Here is a 19,502-nt window from a genome sequence, read left to right on the forward strand (position 1 = left end):
GAGAGAGAGAGAGAGAGAGAGAGAGAATATGAGAATAGTATATATACAAGTGCCATGGCGCATTATATGGAGGTCAGGGGACAGCTTGCAGGAGTGAGTTTTCTCCTTCCACCTTGGGGGTGCTGAGGACCAAAGGTAAGTCACTTAAGCTTGATGGCATGTATTTTTACCTGCTGAGTAACCTTTTTGGCCCCACATCTCTTATTTGTAATAGAAATCATTAGTTTGTTTGTTTGCTTGAGATACAGTCATGCAATGTAGCACTAAATCTCACTGGAAATTATATAGACCAAGCTGGCCTTAAATTTGCAGTGGTCACCTGCCTCAGCCTCTAGTGTCCTGGGAATACAGGCATGTAAGACTATATTCAGCTAAGACTGTCACTTGATACTTATCTGGTTTAATTCTACTATAAAGCTTAATGAATTTTTTACTAGAATGGATAAAAAGACTATCAGAGGTATGAATGAAAATATTAAAATTCTCTTAACTGTAACTGAAACAATTGATTTGCAATTTCCATTTACATACAAGTCAAATTTTAATTCTCTGTCACAGGCAAATGTTTCAATGTTGATTCCATAAAGGCATTAATTTGATTGGCTCTAATTCTATAAATAAGATTCAAGTTGATAAGAGTTTAAAAAAGAGACTGTCACAAATAAAAACTAGTAGAAAATTAACAACAACAACAAAATCCTTTCAAGAAAGAGATGTCAGAAGTCACTAAGAGAAATCAACTAAACCAGGAAGGCAAAGGAAAAAAAGTTCTTGAAAGGTTTTTCTGTAAGAAACATTATATACTACCAGCCTGTCAAACCACAATGCTTCAAGATATCTTTTCCAACCAGTCTAAAAAGACTGGCTCCCAGATGATTAGATGACTTTAAAATCCAAACATGAAATAAGTTGGCACAAAAGGCAAAGACTATTCTGTATACAAAGCCATACGAAGTTAGGTCCTGGGCCTCACCCAAATATCTGCAACTTACCGACAAGTGCATCACAGCCACCACTCTTTACCTAAGTGTTTGACTGCAGAGTAATCATCTGAGTGACTCACCAACAAGTGCTCTAAACTGCTGAGCCATCTCTCTAGGTCCTAGGGACATATTAACACTTCTATCCGAGCTTAATTTCAATGGAAACATTTCCTCAAAAGTTTCCTTTCCTGTAATCTTTAGTAAATGAAATTTGTAACATGCATAAAAATGGAGCATATATCAAAAGTCCCATGTATGTGTCACTTGCTTTCAATTACTATTAACTCATGAGCTAGATGGTATATGCCTGTAATCCCAGCATTTGAATGGACCAGAAGTTCATCATCCTTGACTACACAAAAGTTTGAATTCAGCCTTACGTACATGAAACCCTGCTTCACAAAACACACACACACAAATCAATTCATCACCAATCTTTTCTTCTCTACATCATTTCATCTATAAATATTTCAGTTAAATGGCACACTATAAAAATTGTCGCCGGGCGGTGGTGGCGCACGCCTTTAATCCCAGCACTTGGGAGGCAGAGGCAGGTGGATTTCTGAGTTCAAGGCCAGCATGGTCTACAGAGTGAGTTCCAGGACAGCCAGGGCTGCACAGAGAAACCCTGTCTCGAAAAACCAAAAAAAAAAAAAAAAAAAATTGTTCACAGGTATATCTATTTTTTAGTATTATGTGGGATCCATCCTTATGTCTTAATAAAAGAAGCAAGAATAACAATATGCACTGGTTTTTGTTTGGCTGGTTGGTTTGTCGTTTTGAGACACAGTCTCTATATAGCCCAGGCTGACTGGAACTGGCTAAGTATTATCAGTCTGGCCTTGAATTTTCAATTATACTGCCTCAGTCTCCTAAATTCCAGGATTGAGGTGTATAGCACCAAGCCTGGCTTCACTATTTCTTTGTTTCAGGGTGGATAAAGGTCTTTTCCCCTGACTTGTAATCTAATCATGAACTTTAAGTGTTACATATTAAACAGATATATAGAGGCTTGGGAGATGGTTCAGTTGGTAAAATGTCTGCTATGCAAGCATGAGGACCTAAGTCAGATATCCAGTATCCACTTAAAATTCAGACATGGTAGAAAGGCTCTGTAACCTCAGCACTGGGAGGCAGAGACAGACAAATACATGGAATTTACTGAACAATCAACCTGACCAACAAGTGAGCTTCAGGTTCAGTGAAGAAGTCCTGTGGAAAAATATAGTGTAGAGAGACACCCAATGTTGACTTCTGGCCTCCAAGTGTACACACCCCTATATCCATACCTCCCATTCATACAGAGATAGAAAGAGAAGAGGAGGGAGGGAGAGAGAAAGAGAGAGAGAGAGAGAGAGAGAGAGAGAGAGAGAGAGAGAGAGAGAGAGAGAGAGAGAGAGAGAGAGAAAGAGAGAGAGAGAGAGAGAGAATGAGTTATCTACTTATCCAGAGAATTGGGTCTTAATACTTAAAAAGTTGAATGGAAATTATAAATATAGTACTTGACGTTATCAAAGATAATTGGATTCCTTATTTTCCTCATACAAATGATCAAGTCAGCTACATCAGAAGATCAAGTGTCCCACCCTAAGTGGAGACACTGATTGGCTTCACATACCAAATTTTGTCATACAGGATCCAATTTGTACTTCTGCAAAATGAAAGCAGCAAGCCCTATTTTAAAAGGAAACTTTCTTCTTTAAATATTGAATACAAAACCACCTCAAAAGTGAAAAAAAAACCAGACTCTACACTAATAAAACAGTATCACACTCATCAGCTCTCAAGTCAGATTATGTAATAACACAATGGCTCCATAAATCAGCACAAGTACCCATTGCATCAATAACAGGGAGTAGAGATCATGTTAAATCATTTCAGATGTTGAAAATGTTGCCTGCAGCCAGTCAAACAAACTGGGAAGTTTATGTTTGCTCCCAAGGCTTCACACTGGGTTAAGGGAACTTCTAGCACATGGTTTCATTCTGCAAGAAATCAGAATATGCACACATACACCCACATACATAACACACATACCTTCAGAGTTTATAACTCTGGTAAAGTTATTATCTCATGTCACTACTACCAATGCACCAACTTCATTTCACAAAGAAACATTTAAGCACACATCTGGCTGATTTTCAATTATGTACCTGCTTTAACTGTTCCACCCAGCTCCCTCATTCTACAGATGTCTGCAATCTCCAAAGTACCATGTTAATACATTTTGAAACATTATACCTTTCACAAATACTTACATTTCATATACACAGAGTGGAACAGTGAGAAGAAACAAGGGGCCCTATTAGGGTGATGAGATACAGACAGGCAGATGCTAGACATAGGCAGAGGTGATGGAGTTTCCAGATCAATTAGTCAGACACAACCTCGAGGAGAAAAAGGGAAAGAGAGAGATGGCACTACCTTTATCTGAGCTGGGGAAAGTTGTAGGAGGAGAAGCTGTTGGGGTTTGGATAAAATGACATGAATTAGAATCTCTAGGTGGAAATGATAGAGAGACATTCCATTCTTGGAAGAAATGTGCTACGACGACGTAAACTTGGGAGTAGCTGGCATGAAGACACACATACCTATAGTCTTAGCCCTTATGGGGCTGGGGAAGTTGTTGAGCTCAGGAGTTCAAAGGTCACACAGTGAGATCTCACCTCAAGAATAAACAAAGAGGGACTAGGTAAATAATCTCAGCAGTTAACACTTGCCATACAAGCAAGAGGATTGGAGTTCAGATCCCCAGAACCCTTGTAAAAATTACATGAATATGGTCACTCTTCTGTAATTCCAGCCTCAAAATGCAGAGGTAGGATTAGCATGCTGACTAGTAAGATTTGCTATATCTTTAAGTTCTGAGTTTGACTGATAAACCCTGACTCAATGCATATAGTGGAGAGAAAAGAGATTCCCGATATCACCATCTGGCTTTTTCACATGTACACATGTGAACACACACACACGCAAAACCATACAGAAAGAACAGGATCGTGTTTGACACTGATATAATAATTCAATATATTATTGTCAGCTAAAACAAATATTAATCATAATAATAAATCACACATAGATACATCATGTCCCCTTGAGTCAATGGTCATATTCTTTTCAAATACTTGAATGCAATGGAGAAAAAAACTCCAGCCAAGTACTTGAGACGAGTACTCACTTTTTATGTGGCTACTTCACAGAATATGAATATGGCCATGGGAAACAACACTGTCAAGTTCAAACACTAACAACATAGTTTTCAGATCATAGGCAACATCACATATCAAAAATTGAAAAAGAAAAAACTTGTTCAGGGACACTTCAACAAAGGAAGAGTTTAAGTAAAGCATGCTCCAATTTCTTCCTTTGTGCCTTTTCTCTAAGGGACTAAATGTTCAAAATGCCCTCACTCCATAAAAGCTGTTTCCAATGCTTGGTGGCATTAGGGAAGGTTGCTAGGAGCTGGGTGGATGGTACAGGTTCTACAGCTGCAGATGCTGATGCAACCTTTAAATTTCGACCTCATTGAGTAATGAAAACCATAAGACAATGATAGATGTGAATTAGAAATGTTGCCAGTGCCCTATCCCAAACCTGCTGGCACAAGCGTCAAAGCAAAAATCTTAACACTAAATCAAATTAACAAACATTTCTTAAACACAGCACGAGTGTAGCTTATTATAATTTGGAAAATTCCACAGTATTTATCAACTCCTAAGGAAGGCTATGATGCTCAGAAGTGTACCACAGTAGACGTCAGCAGTAGCCACAGAGCTATGGCTCTGGGTGTGTTGCCATAGCAACCGCATACTCAGCAGCAACATGCTGTCTGCTTCTCACCAGCCCAGAACCAGAAGCAGAAGAAAACAGCTAGCTTCCTGATGGGAGCAACCCAGGGAGTCAGAGCACAAACTGTCTCTATCATTTGCTCACACGCACACAGGAGACTTCCTTTCAACAGTCTAAATTCTCTCTACCTAACTCTTAGAAAAAAATCCACACAATTTCTTCTCTCCACTATATTAATACAACCAACTTGCATGAACGAAAAGCAGTAGAGAGAGATTTTGAGGTATCTGAAGGCTTTTAGGGTCATATATTTAGCTGGGTCCAGGTATGAGTGGCTTCTCTGCAGGGGAGATGGAGAAGTGCTGAACCATTTGAAAAGTCATCCCGAGAAACATTCTTTAAAGGAGATTTATACAGATGAAGTTCTATGTGTTAGACCGGATCCCCAGAGTAGTACCATCAGGAGATTGTAGAACCTTTGAGATGTGAGACCTGGTGGGAGATCCTTAGGTCGTTGGTCTTAAAGGAGATGATAAGATTCCAACCCTCTCCTGCTCTCTGCTGTCCAGGTCATGAGGTAAGCCATTTTGTCCCAACAAGTTAATTATCTCAAGCCATATTTTACTATAGTTGTGGAAAGCTGACTGACATAAGAGAGTGGTAAGAAATCAGAAGCAAGGAGACCATTCCTGCAGAGAAGAGGAACTTAAGTGTTGGGGGGAAGGGGCGGTGGCAGGAAGGCACAGATCAGAGACACCAGAAACCTTTGAGGTCAAAGCCCAACCAAGGCCTACTTTCAGATATTCCCCATTGCAATGAAATCAGACAGAAATGTCAAGCGTACCTTTTCTATGGGCAGGAAGTCATTTTCCACTTCAATCGACCTTGGTCTTAGTTTAATTGGCTTGTCTTTGAAAATATCTCCAAACCCTACTCCTTTAACTTTCTTGGGCTGGATGGCTGCAGTTGCCACGGTCCCGTTGGCACCTTCGGACTTGGTACTGCTGGAGTCGCCTCCATCACTCTCGGAGCCTGTGGTTTCTCTTAAGCCTGTCAATAGTGGGGATGAGGAGAGAGAGAGAGCAGTCAGACATCAGCCAGAGGCCACAATAAAGAACTTCACAGCTGGCCAGAAGCCATCTCTCACAGTGTGCCTGGGCTTCTGTACTCAGGGTCTTGAGTGTGCTGACTCAGGCTGTCTCTGAGTTTTGTTTGGTCTTTCTACCCCAGACTTTAATTTTAAGCAGTGAATCAAAATAGCTTTTCAGAAACTCCACTTTCTTTGTATATGTGACATTTCACATGCTTCAACCAAAGCCTACTTCCATCCAAAATTTTTCTCCATGGCTTATGTAATACCAACCCTCTCTGCCCATACCTAATCTTCCCACTCAGTCACTACCAATACTCTAAACTCTCTGATTCATGTCAATTAGAAATTAGCAATGGAAGTATCATTTTCTAAAGGGGAACTGTAAAGCTAAAAGTGATTTAAACAAATTAGCAATTAAATCACACAAAATCATGACTGCCAACAACTTAAATCTCTTTGGATGGCTTCACAGGGAATAAATGCACACAGGCATGTTCCTCTAAGGAAGCATTAAACCAAACTTGACATTAAGACAGCATTTGCTAGCAAGACGGTGGTGCTTGTTAATGATGGGGAAAAAAAATACCTTCCCAGAGGCCAGAATCCCAACCCCAGGATTCTTCCTTTTTCCTCTAACACCACCATCTTCCCAAAGCAGAATCTGTTTCCAAAGAAAACACTGGGAACGTGACACATTCCCTTGCACCTCTTGTGCTGTGTGTTGTAAGGTATAAGAGAGTTATCAGCAAGACAGCATCAACATTTACCTCCCCAGATGCTTTGTCCCTAGCCTCTATCCACACTCAAGTAGGGTTCTAAAACAGAGACCCTACTTGAGTCTACTTAATTTCAGGATATATACTCTTCTTTTGGTGTCAGGACATTAATTATAACAGCAAAAGGTAGGGTTCAAATGATATTTTTGGAATACTAAGTTCTGCCATTAAACTGTACCTTTAAGGTTCTAGATGTGTAGGGTAGGTAGCTTTTTGACTATTTTAGTCCATATCTCCTGGTAATACAATGCCTTTAAGGTGAAAGAATGCCACCAAATTTCTTTTGCTAGTGGCCAACTGTACATTAGCTTCCTGTGGCCACCTAGTCCATAGGAACAATGTACCAAATAACTGCTCACACTCAATACCATAAAAGGTTGAAGCCATTTAAGTGAGGAAGTGCCAGAGTGGGAAGAAACTGTTAAATGCAAACTGGTAAGATATAGAAAGGTTGGTTATAGATTGCTAAAAACTTTCAGATTCAAACCAGAGAACAATGGTTTCCTTTGCTGCCGCCATTTTCCATAATCAGTATTTCGAAGCCAACACGGCGGGGGAGGAAGAAGGCTGCTGGTGCACATTTTAATTAACTAAAGCATGGCATTTGGGAGCAGAAACACAGGGCAGAAGAAGGAGGGGGCCAGCTGCACGTTCCCGGACTGGATTGGAGTGTGCAAACATGGTGAACCCCCCTGGATTAGCTATCCATTCGTGTGTTTATCTACTCGTTGTTTCTGGGAATACTAATGCTGGAGATATAATTTTGGAGTCTAAATATTGTGTCATCTCCCCCTTAACATGTTCTTATTTTGCCGTATGGATTCTTTCTGTGATAAATGGCTTGCATATTCTTCTCGTGTTCGGAAAGAACCATTGAGGGTGAAATATAGAAATAGTAAGAAGAAACCAATTACATACCCCCCATCACCACCACCACCATCACCATCTCCCACCACCACCACCACCACCACCACCACCACCTCTACCACCAGAAGGCAATAGGGTAAATGGATTAGAGTGTATGTTTCAATTCTTCAGAAAGAGGAAGTCAGGGGGCTCTTCTGTGGCTCACCATTAGCTACAGCCATAATCTGGTCTCCCCTGTCATTCTAATTTCACCAAGTTTCCACTTGTAGAGATTTGCTGCCTTCAGGCTCATTGTAATAACAATGTACTTGTAAGAAATAATCTATTACACAGGGAATAGACGCACAGTCACTCAGCCACATGGCCTGGGAAGGAAACACACGGCAGATTTTATTCTTCCAGAAATTCTGGCATCCTGGCTCTATCATTTTTAGGAATATAATTATACAGCTAAATATTTGCACTGATGTACTAACTCCAAAGTCTAGTTCTTTCCCTTTGGAAGGGAAGGTGACTTAATTTTCACGTGTGTTCGGTAGACTTTTAGCTACTTGTGCCCATCGTGTATATTTTCCTATAAAATGTCCCCATATCATTATTCAAAATGTTAGATGGGACTCTCAGGCAGTTCAACCTACCAAGTGGGATGGAGGCTGGGGCCAGTTTAATGAAGGGCACATGACTGGTCCATGATGAGATAGTGCAAAAACGCATAAGGGTTTGGAAATGACTTTTGAATTTTGGCATTATGCATGGGTACAACTTCCAGACACATGGACAGGGCAGGGCATGGAGGTGAACAAGGTCAGATCTCCCCACTGAGCACAAGAAGCACACTGCATGCTCTGTCATATGTGGGGAAACTGTGCATGTGTCCAGAGTGGAATAGAAAGAAAAATACCTTCACTTGACCCATTTGAGGAGAGTTTGGGTGCTCATGTCTGAACCTCTTTTCTCACATGCATGTATATAATTCATGGATATGTGTGTATATGCACCACAGTGAATGTTCTCCCCTCCAGATGAAGGCAGAACGAAGCCTCCTAAACTTTGCTTCAGTCCCGTGGCTGTCCACTGTGGTGCAATTCACCCTAGCTTCAGCGCCCATCAGTTCTTGACAGTTTCTAATTTGGCACATGCATGTGCAGTGCTCCTGATGTACCAGGAACTGCTCTAAGAGCATCATGAAATTAATCCATACATCTCGTTTCGTCAACTCTTGGCAGCCTCAGTTTTACAACACAAAAGGTTGCAACGGATCCTGCCAAAAGAAGTCTGCCGTGTGGTGATTAGCTGGATGAGCAAAGCGAAACACTGTCTGGCATGGACTTCCATGCCAAGATCTTTCTTTGAACCACGCAAATGATGGATGACCCACTTGGAAAAAGCAGTAACCAAGAGAGGTTGATGTCTCCACCAGAAGCCATCTCCCACTGCAATGACAAAGGCTACTGCTTCCTTCTCGCATACATGGCTCATGCATACATGTCACGCAGGAGAGAGGCAGAAAGCGAACAAGAAAGCGCCAGGAGCTGGTGGTCTGAGAGCTCTCGTAGCACACACCAAGGAAATGACACTTATTGTACGCAAATAAGCCCATGTCCTTGGTTCAGAACTTCACACACTTGGCATAAGCACGAGCAGCTCAGGAAAAGCACGGGCAGCTCAGGAAAAGCACAGCTGCATCAAAATCCACAGGTGCCCAGATCTTATCTTTAGGATTGCCTCCTGCTGTTAAGGTCACTCACTGTAATAGCGTCTGTGGCCCTCCGTCTTTCCCGGTGCGGCTCGGTACAGAATTGTCCCTTCAAAGGTAGTCTTTCCTGACAGTGAATGAGAGAAGAGAAGGGGAGAGAAAAACAAGAGAGGGGACAGAGGGGAGCAAATGATGGCAAAAGAAGGAAGAGGAAGAGTCTTTAACTGAACTTGCCTCCAATGACTCCGCTGCAGAGCTTCATCCATGCAATTAATTAAAGACCATTAGGTAGAGTTTAAGAATGTTACAGAATGAGCCCAAAGTCCCCATGTGACCACAACGGCAAGAGATACCTAGATTTGGTGCTTACTTCTCAAATGACTGCCATGGATGTTATGCCCAGTTAAAAAACTGGAAGTCATTTACATTTTAACCTAAGAGTAGGAAAACCTCAATTAATCAGAAAGAATCCAATTCATAGGATTATTCCATTAACTCAATCAGGCAAGCAGTCTTCTCTTTGGAGAGTATGACCTACACATAAAACAGATCTGGCCCTTCTGCCTCTGTCATTTATTCCTAGAGCTGTACATATTTAAACACTGATATTCAAGCCCCAGTATTCTAAACATGGCAAGCAATCTCCCTCAGAAAATTTACTAGGCACGGGGTGTGGCTCAGTAGGAGATTACTTGCTAAGCACTCATAAGGCCCTAGGTCTGACTCCAGCACCACAACATGAATAAGTAGATTTGGCAAGGCAAGATATTAACAAACTACAGGGGATATTTTAGTAATGAGATTTGAAACCGATAGTGGTACGTATACCAACATGAGGGGATGATTTGGGTTAGTACCAAGGATACCAATAAAACCAGTTCTTGAAATATCTTAATTGAGGTTTTCTTGTGTCAATAATGAGTTTGTACTTAAGCATTGAGGACAGAGGACTCATCCAGCTTCAAATATCCTATTTTTGATACAATATCATACATAGGACTGAACATGTAGCTAAAGCCCAAATATCACTGGATCATAAGAGCACAAATGCACATATTGTTCCAATTTAAGTATACACATACCCACCCACCTTCCCAACACACATGCACGCGCACACACACACACACACACACACATATCACAGACAATATCACAAGATGATAAAATGATTTGAAAAGCAATCCCAATTAGTAAATATATTATTAAAGGAAATAAGTTCTGCCATAGCTCATGAGTTAAATGTTCAAACAAGGAGTCAGGCCTAACCTTTCCTAGGACACTGAGGGGTACCATTGAGCTAGGTTTAGAAACAGGGAAGGTAACTGACTGAGGCAAGAGTAACTCCTCTCACCACTTAGAAACTCTCTACTGTCACAATAGGAAGCCCAACAGGGTCACTGTCTAGGCCTTGTCAATTCCAGTTCATGACACCAATTATGAATGATCAAATCTTTATAAATAGATGAGGTATTATTATTCCCATGTATAACAGAAATGATTTAAAAATCTGTCTTTGTGGGCATAGGTGCTATTGCCAATTAGATCATCAACAACAACAACAACAGAAAGTTAAGACATTCAAGTCACTACTTATGTGTAAACTCAGGAAGCTGAGGCAGGAGGGTCCTGGAAACCAGCTTGGACTACATATTGAGTTCTAGGTCTTGGGATACGAGGTAACACCATGTCTGAAAAAATACTGTCTATAGAAGAGCAACCTAGAGAAGCAAGAGAGTTTTGCAAACCTGCTTCTTAGATTCTCTGCTTTCCATGCCAAAAGCAGAGCCAGCAAGCAGCTAGTTTTTATTTGAGCATATTTTCACTCCAAGGATGTCACCATTACTCCGAAAGCACAGCTGTTGGTGTGAGAACAGACCCTCTACAAATGAATAAGCAGCAGTCTTCTCAATGTCAGCAAAATAGGGATATAAAAGAAAGAAGCCAATATTCCAGTGATGTTCCTGAGAACAGCAAAGCTTTCATGTGCTCTGCCCCAGAAGCAAGTCTGAAAATCCCAGTGGGAGACAGACCATTGTCCTTATATCTGCATTGTCTGTCAAGGCTACCTGCAAAGTCTCTCCTGCCTATCGGCAGCAAGACAATCAGAGAGGTAGCCTGGGATAGGGCAGGGCAAAGACTCACAGGCACTTATTTGAGTGAGGAGCAAGAGGCAGGCAATCAGAAAGCTCTTGCATATGTTTACCTCACTGGGGGTGAATATTGTGCTATGACCATTGAACATTAGTTCTTGAAGGCAGCAAGCACTATAGAGGGAACAGGTTTTTACATTAAGACCTGAAATTGTATGCTTATGTTAGCTTCTAACTTTGCCTGAAATTTTGTTTTATCTATGGGTTAACTGCCCTTCACTGCCAATAGAACATAAAGAACCAATGCCACTAAAAAAGAATACTAAATAAGAATGCTAACCAATACTAAATATGTTAAAAGAAAAAAGAATACTAAAAAAACCTGAAATAGAAAGAGGTCTAGTGATACCGTAGAATGGAGGTTTTCAAGATATGTTGGTATCACGAAAGTGTTTTGCCGCATTTTCTTAAATGCCCTCTTATATTTGTCTTAGCTTGACAAGTATCACAATCTAAACATTTTAAGTAAGAAATTGGAAAAATGAGAGCATCAATTCAAATGGAAAATTGTGCTTATATACAAAAATCCAACCTTTTCTCCCTTGGAAGATTATGAGAAATAATTGAAGATATTCCTGTAGTTATTGGGCTGTCTTTGAGTCAGGGTCTCATCTACCTCAGACTGGCCTTACACTATCTAATATGCTTGAGGATGGCGTTGAATTTCTGATATTTCTGGATTTACCTCTGAAACACTGGGAGTACAGTGTTGTGCCAGCATGCTTAACTTATTCCGTGCTGGGGATCAAATCCAGGACTTCGTGCATGCTTGCCAAACATTCTAAAAGAACTCAGTTACATCTCTGGCCCAAGGATTTAAAAAGTAATAATTATATTTTTACAACCTTTATTTAAAATTAAGCGGTATCAAAAATGTTAAAAATGAAGATTCATATATATTTTAAATATGAGGCAAACACATACTGAAATGGGACCATTGTCAGATACAAAATTTGTCATCACAAAGTCCAAATAAACCCTACAGAGTCAGGATAATGTATGATGAAAACATTTGCTTATTAGCTCCATTTCACATTATTTAGTCAATGGGAAAATATGTATAATTATATATAAAAGACAATTAATTAATCAACATCTATGATTGTGGTAAGAATAAACCTAACTTTTGTCAGACTTGATATTTGCCAGATGTTCCATGAGAAGCTGATCTGTTTGTATAATGGTGGTGGTGCCACAATATGTGTAGAAAGCTGGCATGTCATTTTGGTCTCCTACTGCATAAGCTAGGGCACAGCTGAAATGTCATTACACCGAGCATCCATGTTGTCATCTGACAGCAGGCTGAATGACAGGAAAATTACTACCCACCCATAGTATTGTAATACTGTCAATGCTGTTGCTGCAAACATTTCTGTTATATATTTTTGAACATCTGATTTTATTAAACACTTTTTATGGATATTTATTAATGTAATATGTGGGAGTCCATTTCATTCTTTAAAAAAAAAAAAAACTTGTTTGGTACCAATCTGTAAGCCATGTCTGACTGATAATAACAGCTAAGTTTAAAAGGAAAGACAATTAGACCTTATAAGCTTCCAGGTGGAGCATCTAATACCACATAAAAAGGTGTAACACACACGCATACACACACATACATCTTAATATACTCACGTCTCCAGATATAATTAACAACTCACAGAAAGGGAGATTAAATGACACAACAGTGATGAAACTATCTCAGGCTGGACAATGAGAAACTAACAGAAAAACATAGCAAATAGATTGCACAGAATGAGGACCTATGAGGAAGGGTAGATTCAGAGAAATTTGAAACATGTCAACTCATCACTGTGTATGTAGTTTATTTGAAAAAAAGTGAACATTGAATACATGTTTAACTTTTTTAAGGAATCACCGAACATTTTGTGTGCATCTGGTAATGGAACTTTAAGAAACCCTTTTGTTGATACATATTAAAATATTTATTGGTGAATTACATAATACCTAGGATGTTCTTTAAGAATGTGTAGAGCCATGTGGTTAATAAATTAGCCACAAGCCGAGAACAGGTACTCATATAATGAATGTGGATTCATTATACTATTCTTTTACCAATATTTGAAATCATCTATAACTAGGACTTATAAAAACCTGTTTGAAAACTAAATATAAGGTGTCACAAGATCCAAAGATAGAAAAAATATTTTCAAATTTAAATATGCAGAAAGTTTCTACTGCCACTTACTGTGGACAAACCCATATAGTTGTTTAATCTCTGTCTGTGACAGAGCAGATTGCCCTGAACAAGGATCTATGAACCAATTGTCATATGCAAAAGTGCATGAAAATCTAGTTCTAGCAATTTTTGCCTGTCATTCAAGATAAAAATGCCTCCTTGGAGTAATAATGGGCTCATAAAGAATTTATTAAACTCTTACTATGTGACACATAGTCAATGAAATTCTTCTTTTTAAGAACACCACCAATGCTTCCTCTATCAGAAGCATCTATTAATATACAAATGTTATAGTTTCAAGTATTATTTGCAAAGTATACAAATAAGAATGCATGCATTCAAAGGGAGGAGTGTTTGTGTCCATGTGTGAAGCAAGGCTGTATAGGAATTCATTAGACACAATGCTCTCTCCATAATTAGGTTATAAATTTTATCTCTAGTCACAAAGAAAACCCTCACCCTAATGTCTGGTAGCACTTAAAAGAATATTTATATGATATAAATATAATCTCTAAAAATTACCAAAATGGTAGAAAGACTAGGATTTAACTTAGCCCCAAAGTCATGTATTAATTAAGCAATCATTATGGAAATTTTACAAAGAGTGTTAAGTGGGCTGGTCAAACAAAGACTCTAAGTACATTTTGGCTCATAGCAGAGAAAAAGCTAGAAGCTGTTTGTACACCAACTATACTTAATATCTTTCAACTGTAGGACAGAAACAAATATGCATTTACTGTAATTATAGAAAGATATAATCACTGGAGAAATGTATGGATGAAGGTACACAGGGATCCTCCCTGTATAGTTCATGTTTATTTTAACAACTTCCTATGAATCTTAATTACTTCAAAACAAAAGATTTTTCCCCAAAAAGTAAAGCATATCCAAAGTCCTAACACTATTCTCTGGTGAAGAGAATAATCAGATCATTCTAAAATCAAAGGTCCAACTTGGATGCATCCCATCATATATATAATCTCTGCAGCAATGTGATCGGGTTATATGTACATTTTAGGATAATCCTATGATGAAGCAAATCACAAGTGTAGACTGGTTCTGAAAACACTACCACAACACTGAAAGATGCTATTTCTTCATAAGGCAACAAAGACATTATTTTCACATCTACTCTTTTATGAAGCCTTTTGGTGACTACTCCCCCAAATCACCAAAGGACTGGCCTCTCTGCCTTTGTACCCTACTCTCACTCAAATGTCAGCTCCTGGGGAAACTTCCTGAGCCTCTGGGGATATGTATGCCTCCTTTCTGCAAGGTGAGTTGACTGCAGGCAAGGTCCCTATCTGCACTTCATTTGTCTTCTGACTCTTCAAGGCACCAGGGAACAGCTTAGTAGCTACAGGAGCTCATCAGAGGTTTAATTAATGAAGACTAGAAGAAGGAAATAAAAGAGAAGACAAATGAAATGGATAAATACAAGCGAGCAAGATAGGGCCACATTGGGCCCTGCTTTTCTTAACTGTACACTTAAGATTACTGCACTGTTTTGTTCTGTTTTGTGTTTATCAGAACTATCCATCCTTGTTAGAAAAACCTACTTCTCTAGGGACCTAAAACCCTCTCAGCATTGGACAGCTGGACTAAACACAGCTACAGAAACTACTGGACAGCTCTTGTTCTGAAACAGATCTAGTAAATGAGTTGGTGCAAGGGGTAGGTAAAAGATGGGCAAATGACTGAAAAGACAATCCTATGGTATAGTTTATTTCAATAGTTTCCCAAACTATGGGATGTGTTCTGAAACTCTTCACTTCTGAGACTATATGGCTAAGTTCCCCAAACTATGGGATGTGTTCTCCTGAAACTCTTCACTTCTGAGACTATATGGCTAAGATCAGGTAACTGCCAAGAGGTCAAGAGTTTCCCCAAGAGGCAATCCCCAATCTCCCTCTCTGCATCAGTAAAAGAATTACAAAGTAATTGTAAAACATAAACATGATGTTTCAGTGGCCATGGTAGCAAAGAGAAAACAAATAACTAAATACTAACTGGTCATGTCCCAAGTCTATCTTGTAAATGGGAGCTACCCTTTATTGAGGACCTTTCTATGTGAGGTGGCTTATGTATGATATTGCTGTTAGAACTTACATTTCATTTCCTCATGAAAATAAAGTTATGATAACCCTCTTCCAAAAAATTCCCTCTAAAAACAAACAAACAAACAAACAAAAACATTTAATTCACAATGTTCCAGAGATACAGTATTATTAATATGGGACCTAGTTACCAGGCATGATACTATTTTAGTGTATAAAATAAGATTCCAGAGCAGTTAATATTCTACCATGGATTGGGGGAGGGGCAAAAGAAACTCTCATTGCTCTACTCACTGAGCTGGCCATATTAGTGGAGAGGCACTTGTCCTAGCTCACAGAATGTGACAGAAATTCCTCAGTACTTCACTTGTTCTGAACAGCCATCCCAACACTTCACATCCAAGGCTTGAGGATAATATGGAATTTGGAGCATGGGGTTCTCAAGTTTTATCAGTAGAAGGAAGGGATCCTGCTGCAGCCACTGAGTCAATCAGTAAGTACAGTTGCTTCTATTTGTGGCCAGCTGTACAGCCCAAAGTCATTGCTGAGACACCACCACCCACACACACACACACACACACACACACACACACAAACCCCCCAAAAACCCAAAAAAACACCTAAGTGCTTATCTGGAAATGGCTTCAACTTCCAAATCAAACATCTGTCCAATTAAACTATTAGATGAATAAAGGGATACCAAGTCAATAGATGAATACTCTAAAATTATCAAAATGGAAAGTGAAGATATTTGAGAATCATTTTGGTAAGACTGGGTTGTCTTCCTCATGTGAGGAAAGAAAGTCAGCAAGTAGCATCACACCACTAATGACATAGCTGAATCTCCTACAACATTCATGCCCATGACCTTGGGTCAACACAGCACAAGATAAACACAGACGCCCACATGGGAAGTTGGGTTAGTGACTGGGAGAACAAAGCTTCCCGGTCCTGACCTTTTGCTCCATGAGCTGGAAAGGGCAGCAGAGAAGCTGGAAGGAAACCTTCAGGCCCTGGAGAAAAAAAGACCTGAAGTTCGTTCTCACCATTACAAAAGGGAACCACTTCCCTATCCAAGATGAGGATCTGGACTGTCTTGTCATATAGTCAATGGAACTGGCATGCATTTATCTTGTACACACTACCTTGCCACCAATAATTTTGTTAGTTTTCTCCTAAGTCCTTCAGAGGACATTGGGGAATACTGATCATCTCCTTGTGTTTAATTAAAAACTAATTACAAAATCACTGGGAAAAGACATTCTAGAAGTATATGGAAGCACAACAATATGTGCCATCCATGAGCCAGTACTACCATGGTTGAGGGCTGGTACTCACTTATCCAGAGATATAAAGGATATATAGCTATAGGTCACATCTATACAGTGATAAACTTACTAAATCATAGTGGGCAAAGGTGTAAGAGCCAACAAACTACCCACAAGCTTTTATCATACCCCTTTGGCATAGAACCACAGTATATAAGGGAGGCTATGACAGAGCCCATTGGTCTGTTCCCTTTCCTGTTCAGTATGGTAGGCATCCTTACTTGATTTGGAAAGTTGCTCATCCTGGGAAATGCCAAGCTCATCTGACTCCCCTGATAGCTCCTTGATGAAGTTGGAAGGAAACATTCCAGTCTTCCCATTGAGTACACCTTCCCACCATCCTTCCTCTACCTGTATAAAGAGAACAGGGGTACAAGATGAGGTTAGACATGTCTCCTACTTACATGGTACAGAATAGAACTCACACAGAAGAGGGACCCAGTGCTTTAAAATTACCAGAAAAACAGAAAGTAGGCCACGTGGTCTTATGATTCAGACAAGTAAGGGGAGTTAACCTGAAATCTAACACAAATGGCCAAAAATTAGTACTTCATTTTAGTCAACTTCTAACTGAAATTTGGCATTTCCTTTCATTATGAATGTAGGTAGCATACCAGTATTAGTAGAACTAGTGACTTATCATGGAACAAATCATGAATATTTTCCTATTACATCACAGATGTTGTACCTCAAAATATCATTTGTGATCACTGGTACTTTGAAATGTACCTGCTGGGTGGCATTGGTTATATAATGTATTAAGAAGCTATCACATAGATTACTGTATCAAACTTGGCTTTTGTTTGATGTGTATTTCACCAGAGTGACTCTGTAATTGTATGTATTTTGTTTTATAAAAAAAAAAAAAAAACACTATTAATAAAAACCTGTGAATATAACCGGGCATGGTCATACACATTTGTAACTCCAGCACTCAGGAGAGACACAACAAGGAATATAAACAGTACCTGTGAGGCCAGCCTGGGCTATCCAGCTAGATCAAATGGCTGGAAAGATGGCGCCTTAGATAAGTACTTGTCTAGAAGCCACAAGTAGCACTCTCAGTCCCACAAACAAGCAACAGAAACAAAGAGGAAGAATGGGGGAAGAAAACAAAGAAGGGAGGGGGAGTGAAGGGAAGGAAGGTTTCCCAAGATAACCAAAACTAGGCAATTGAGAGTAGAATCTATTTTCAATTAAAAAAAAAAAAAAAAAAACTCTGAGCTGAGAACTTTGGAGGGTAGAGAGATTTCCTATGGATTTCTCCAGGAATGTGGGGAATGAACTAGAATATCAGGGGGCTGGAAGGCTGCAGCCATCTGAGGAGGAAGCTGGAGCTAGACCAGGAAAGTAATGAGAACAGACAAGGTATGTTGAATTTTGAGGTATGGAGTGGTCTTGATCAACTAGCTGTGGGCAAGTGAACAAATGGAAAGAGAAGTTGTCTGAAGGATTGGAGATGGAGTCACTAACAGCAAAGTAGATGTCTGAATATTTAGTTGGCTTCCTGGATAGAAAAATAAGGTCATTTTGAGGGCAAGCAAGTATGATATTACCAAAAACATGTAGGACAATAGAAAAAAAGAGCTAGAACCTTCGAAGATTTTTTGTACGTATATACTACCAGTGCAAGGCAACAAATATAGTTTAAGAACTTAAATATTTCAAACAAATAAAAAAAGAAAATTAAAACTCAAAGCCCAGTTCAAATTCTACCCTGAAACGTAGCAGTTAGGTGAACTTATTCATTTTATCCTGTCAAATTAAATTCCCCCTTCTATATCTATATAACTGAACTGGTAATTCATCTCACATGCCATAGTTAAGCATGACATTTGTCTCTGTTAAAGGTATATGCATTATGATTCTTTGCTAGAATTGGGGAATGCAGAATTATATATGACAAGTCCCAGTTTTTGCTAAAGAAAGTGATAATGTATCAAGATAAGGTGTGAGTAAAGACTAAGGCTAGCAAGGCAGGATAAAGAAATGAATTAGCACAGGTCAGACTTGTTACATAACGTTGAGCTCACTTACATCTAGAATGGTAAAAAGACAGATTTGAAAAAAGATACGTCAAAATTAAGATTGGCAGTTAAGAAATTAGAAACAGTAGCTAAGATTACAGGAGGTATGTTCAGAGCATTCCAGAAAGGGGAGAGAACCTGATGAAGGCCAGAGAGTGGAGACAGCCAGAGCAAAACCTTTTCAATGGTTATTAGAGAACTCGTAGGGTATGGATTTGTGAAGTAGTGATTACATTTGCATGGCCACAAAATCTTAAGGGAAGAATGCACACAACAGCATATAGGTATGGCTGTCATGATGACTACTCAGTATCAGTTCACTATACTTAACATCTTTTCCACTGACTAGCATGTTTCTACGCTACCTCAATTAATGTATATTATTCCTTTGAGAGGGTTTTGATAGGATTGAGATAGTTGGAAGGATTCACTGCGAGCCTGTATATCAATACTCACAGGATATGTAGCATGGGGTACTTATGTTAGCCCTGAAAAAGACCAGTAAAATAACTCCTTCCTCTCAGGAATCATACAGA

At 39.4% G+C, this 19,502-nt stretch overlaps 1 protein-coding gene across 6 annotated transcripts in view; it reads right to left on the reverse strand.

The window, feature by feature from the left end:
* Sh3kbp1 (SH3 domain containing kinase binding protein 1) overlaps window positions 1-19,502 on the reverse strand; it is a 207,222-nt gene that overhangs the window by 137,325 nt on the left and 50,395 nt on the right. For 2 of the 6 annotated variants that reach the window (XM_034485249.2, XM_034485251.2), the window contains exons 3-6: window positions 17,161-17,290; window positions 16,568-16,624; window positions 9,257-9,331; window positions 5,617-5,822 (exon numbers count right to left, since the gene is read on the reverse strand). In XM_034485249.2, the coding sequence (XP_034341140.1) occupies window positions 5,617-5,822; window positions 9,257-9,331; window positions 16,568-16,624; window positions 17,161-17,290 (468 nt within the window). The remainder of the gene's footprint in view (window positions 1-5,616; window positions 5,823-9,256; window positions 9,332-16,567; window positions 16,625-17,160; window positions 17,291-19,502) is intronic. The other 4 variants (XM_034485250.2, XM_034485253.2, XM_034485252.2 and 1 more) reach the window with 2 other exon arrangements.

Source organism: Arvicanthis niloticus, chromosome X (genome assembly GCF_011762505.2).
Source record: "Arvicanthis niloticus isolate mArvNil1 chromosome X, mArvNil1.pat.X, whole genome shotgun sequence".
Classification (NCBI taxonomy): Eukaryota; Metazoa; Chordata; class Mammalia; order Rodentia; family Muridae; genus Arvicanthis; species Arvicanthis niloticus.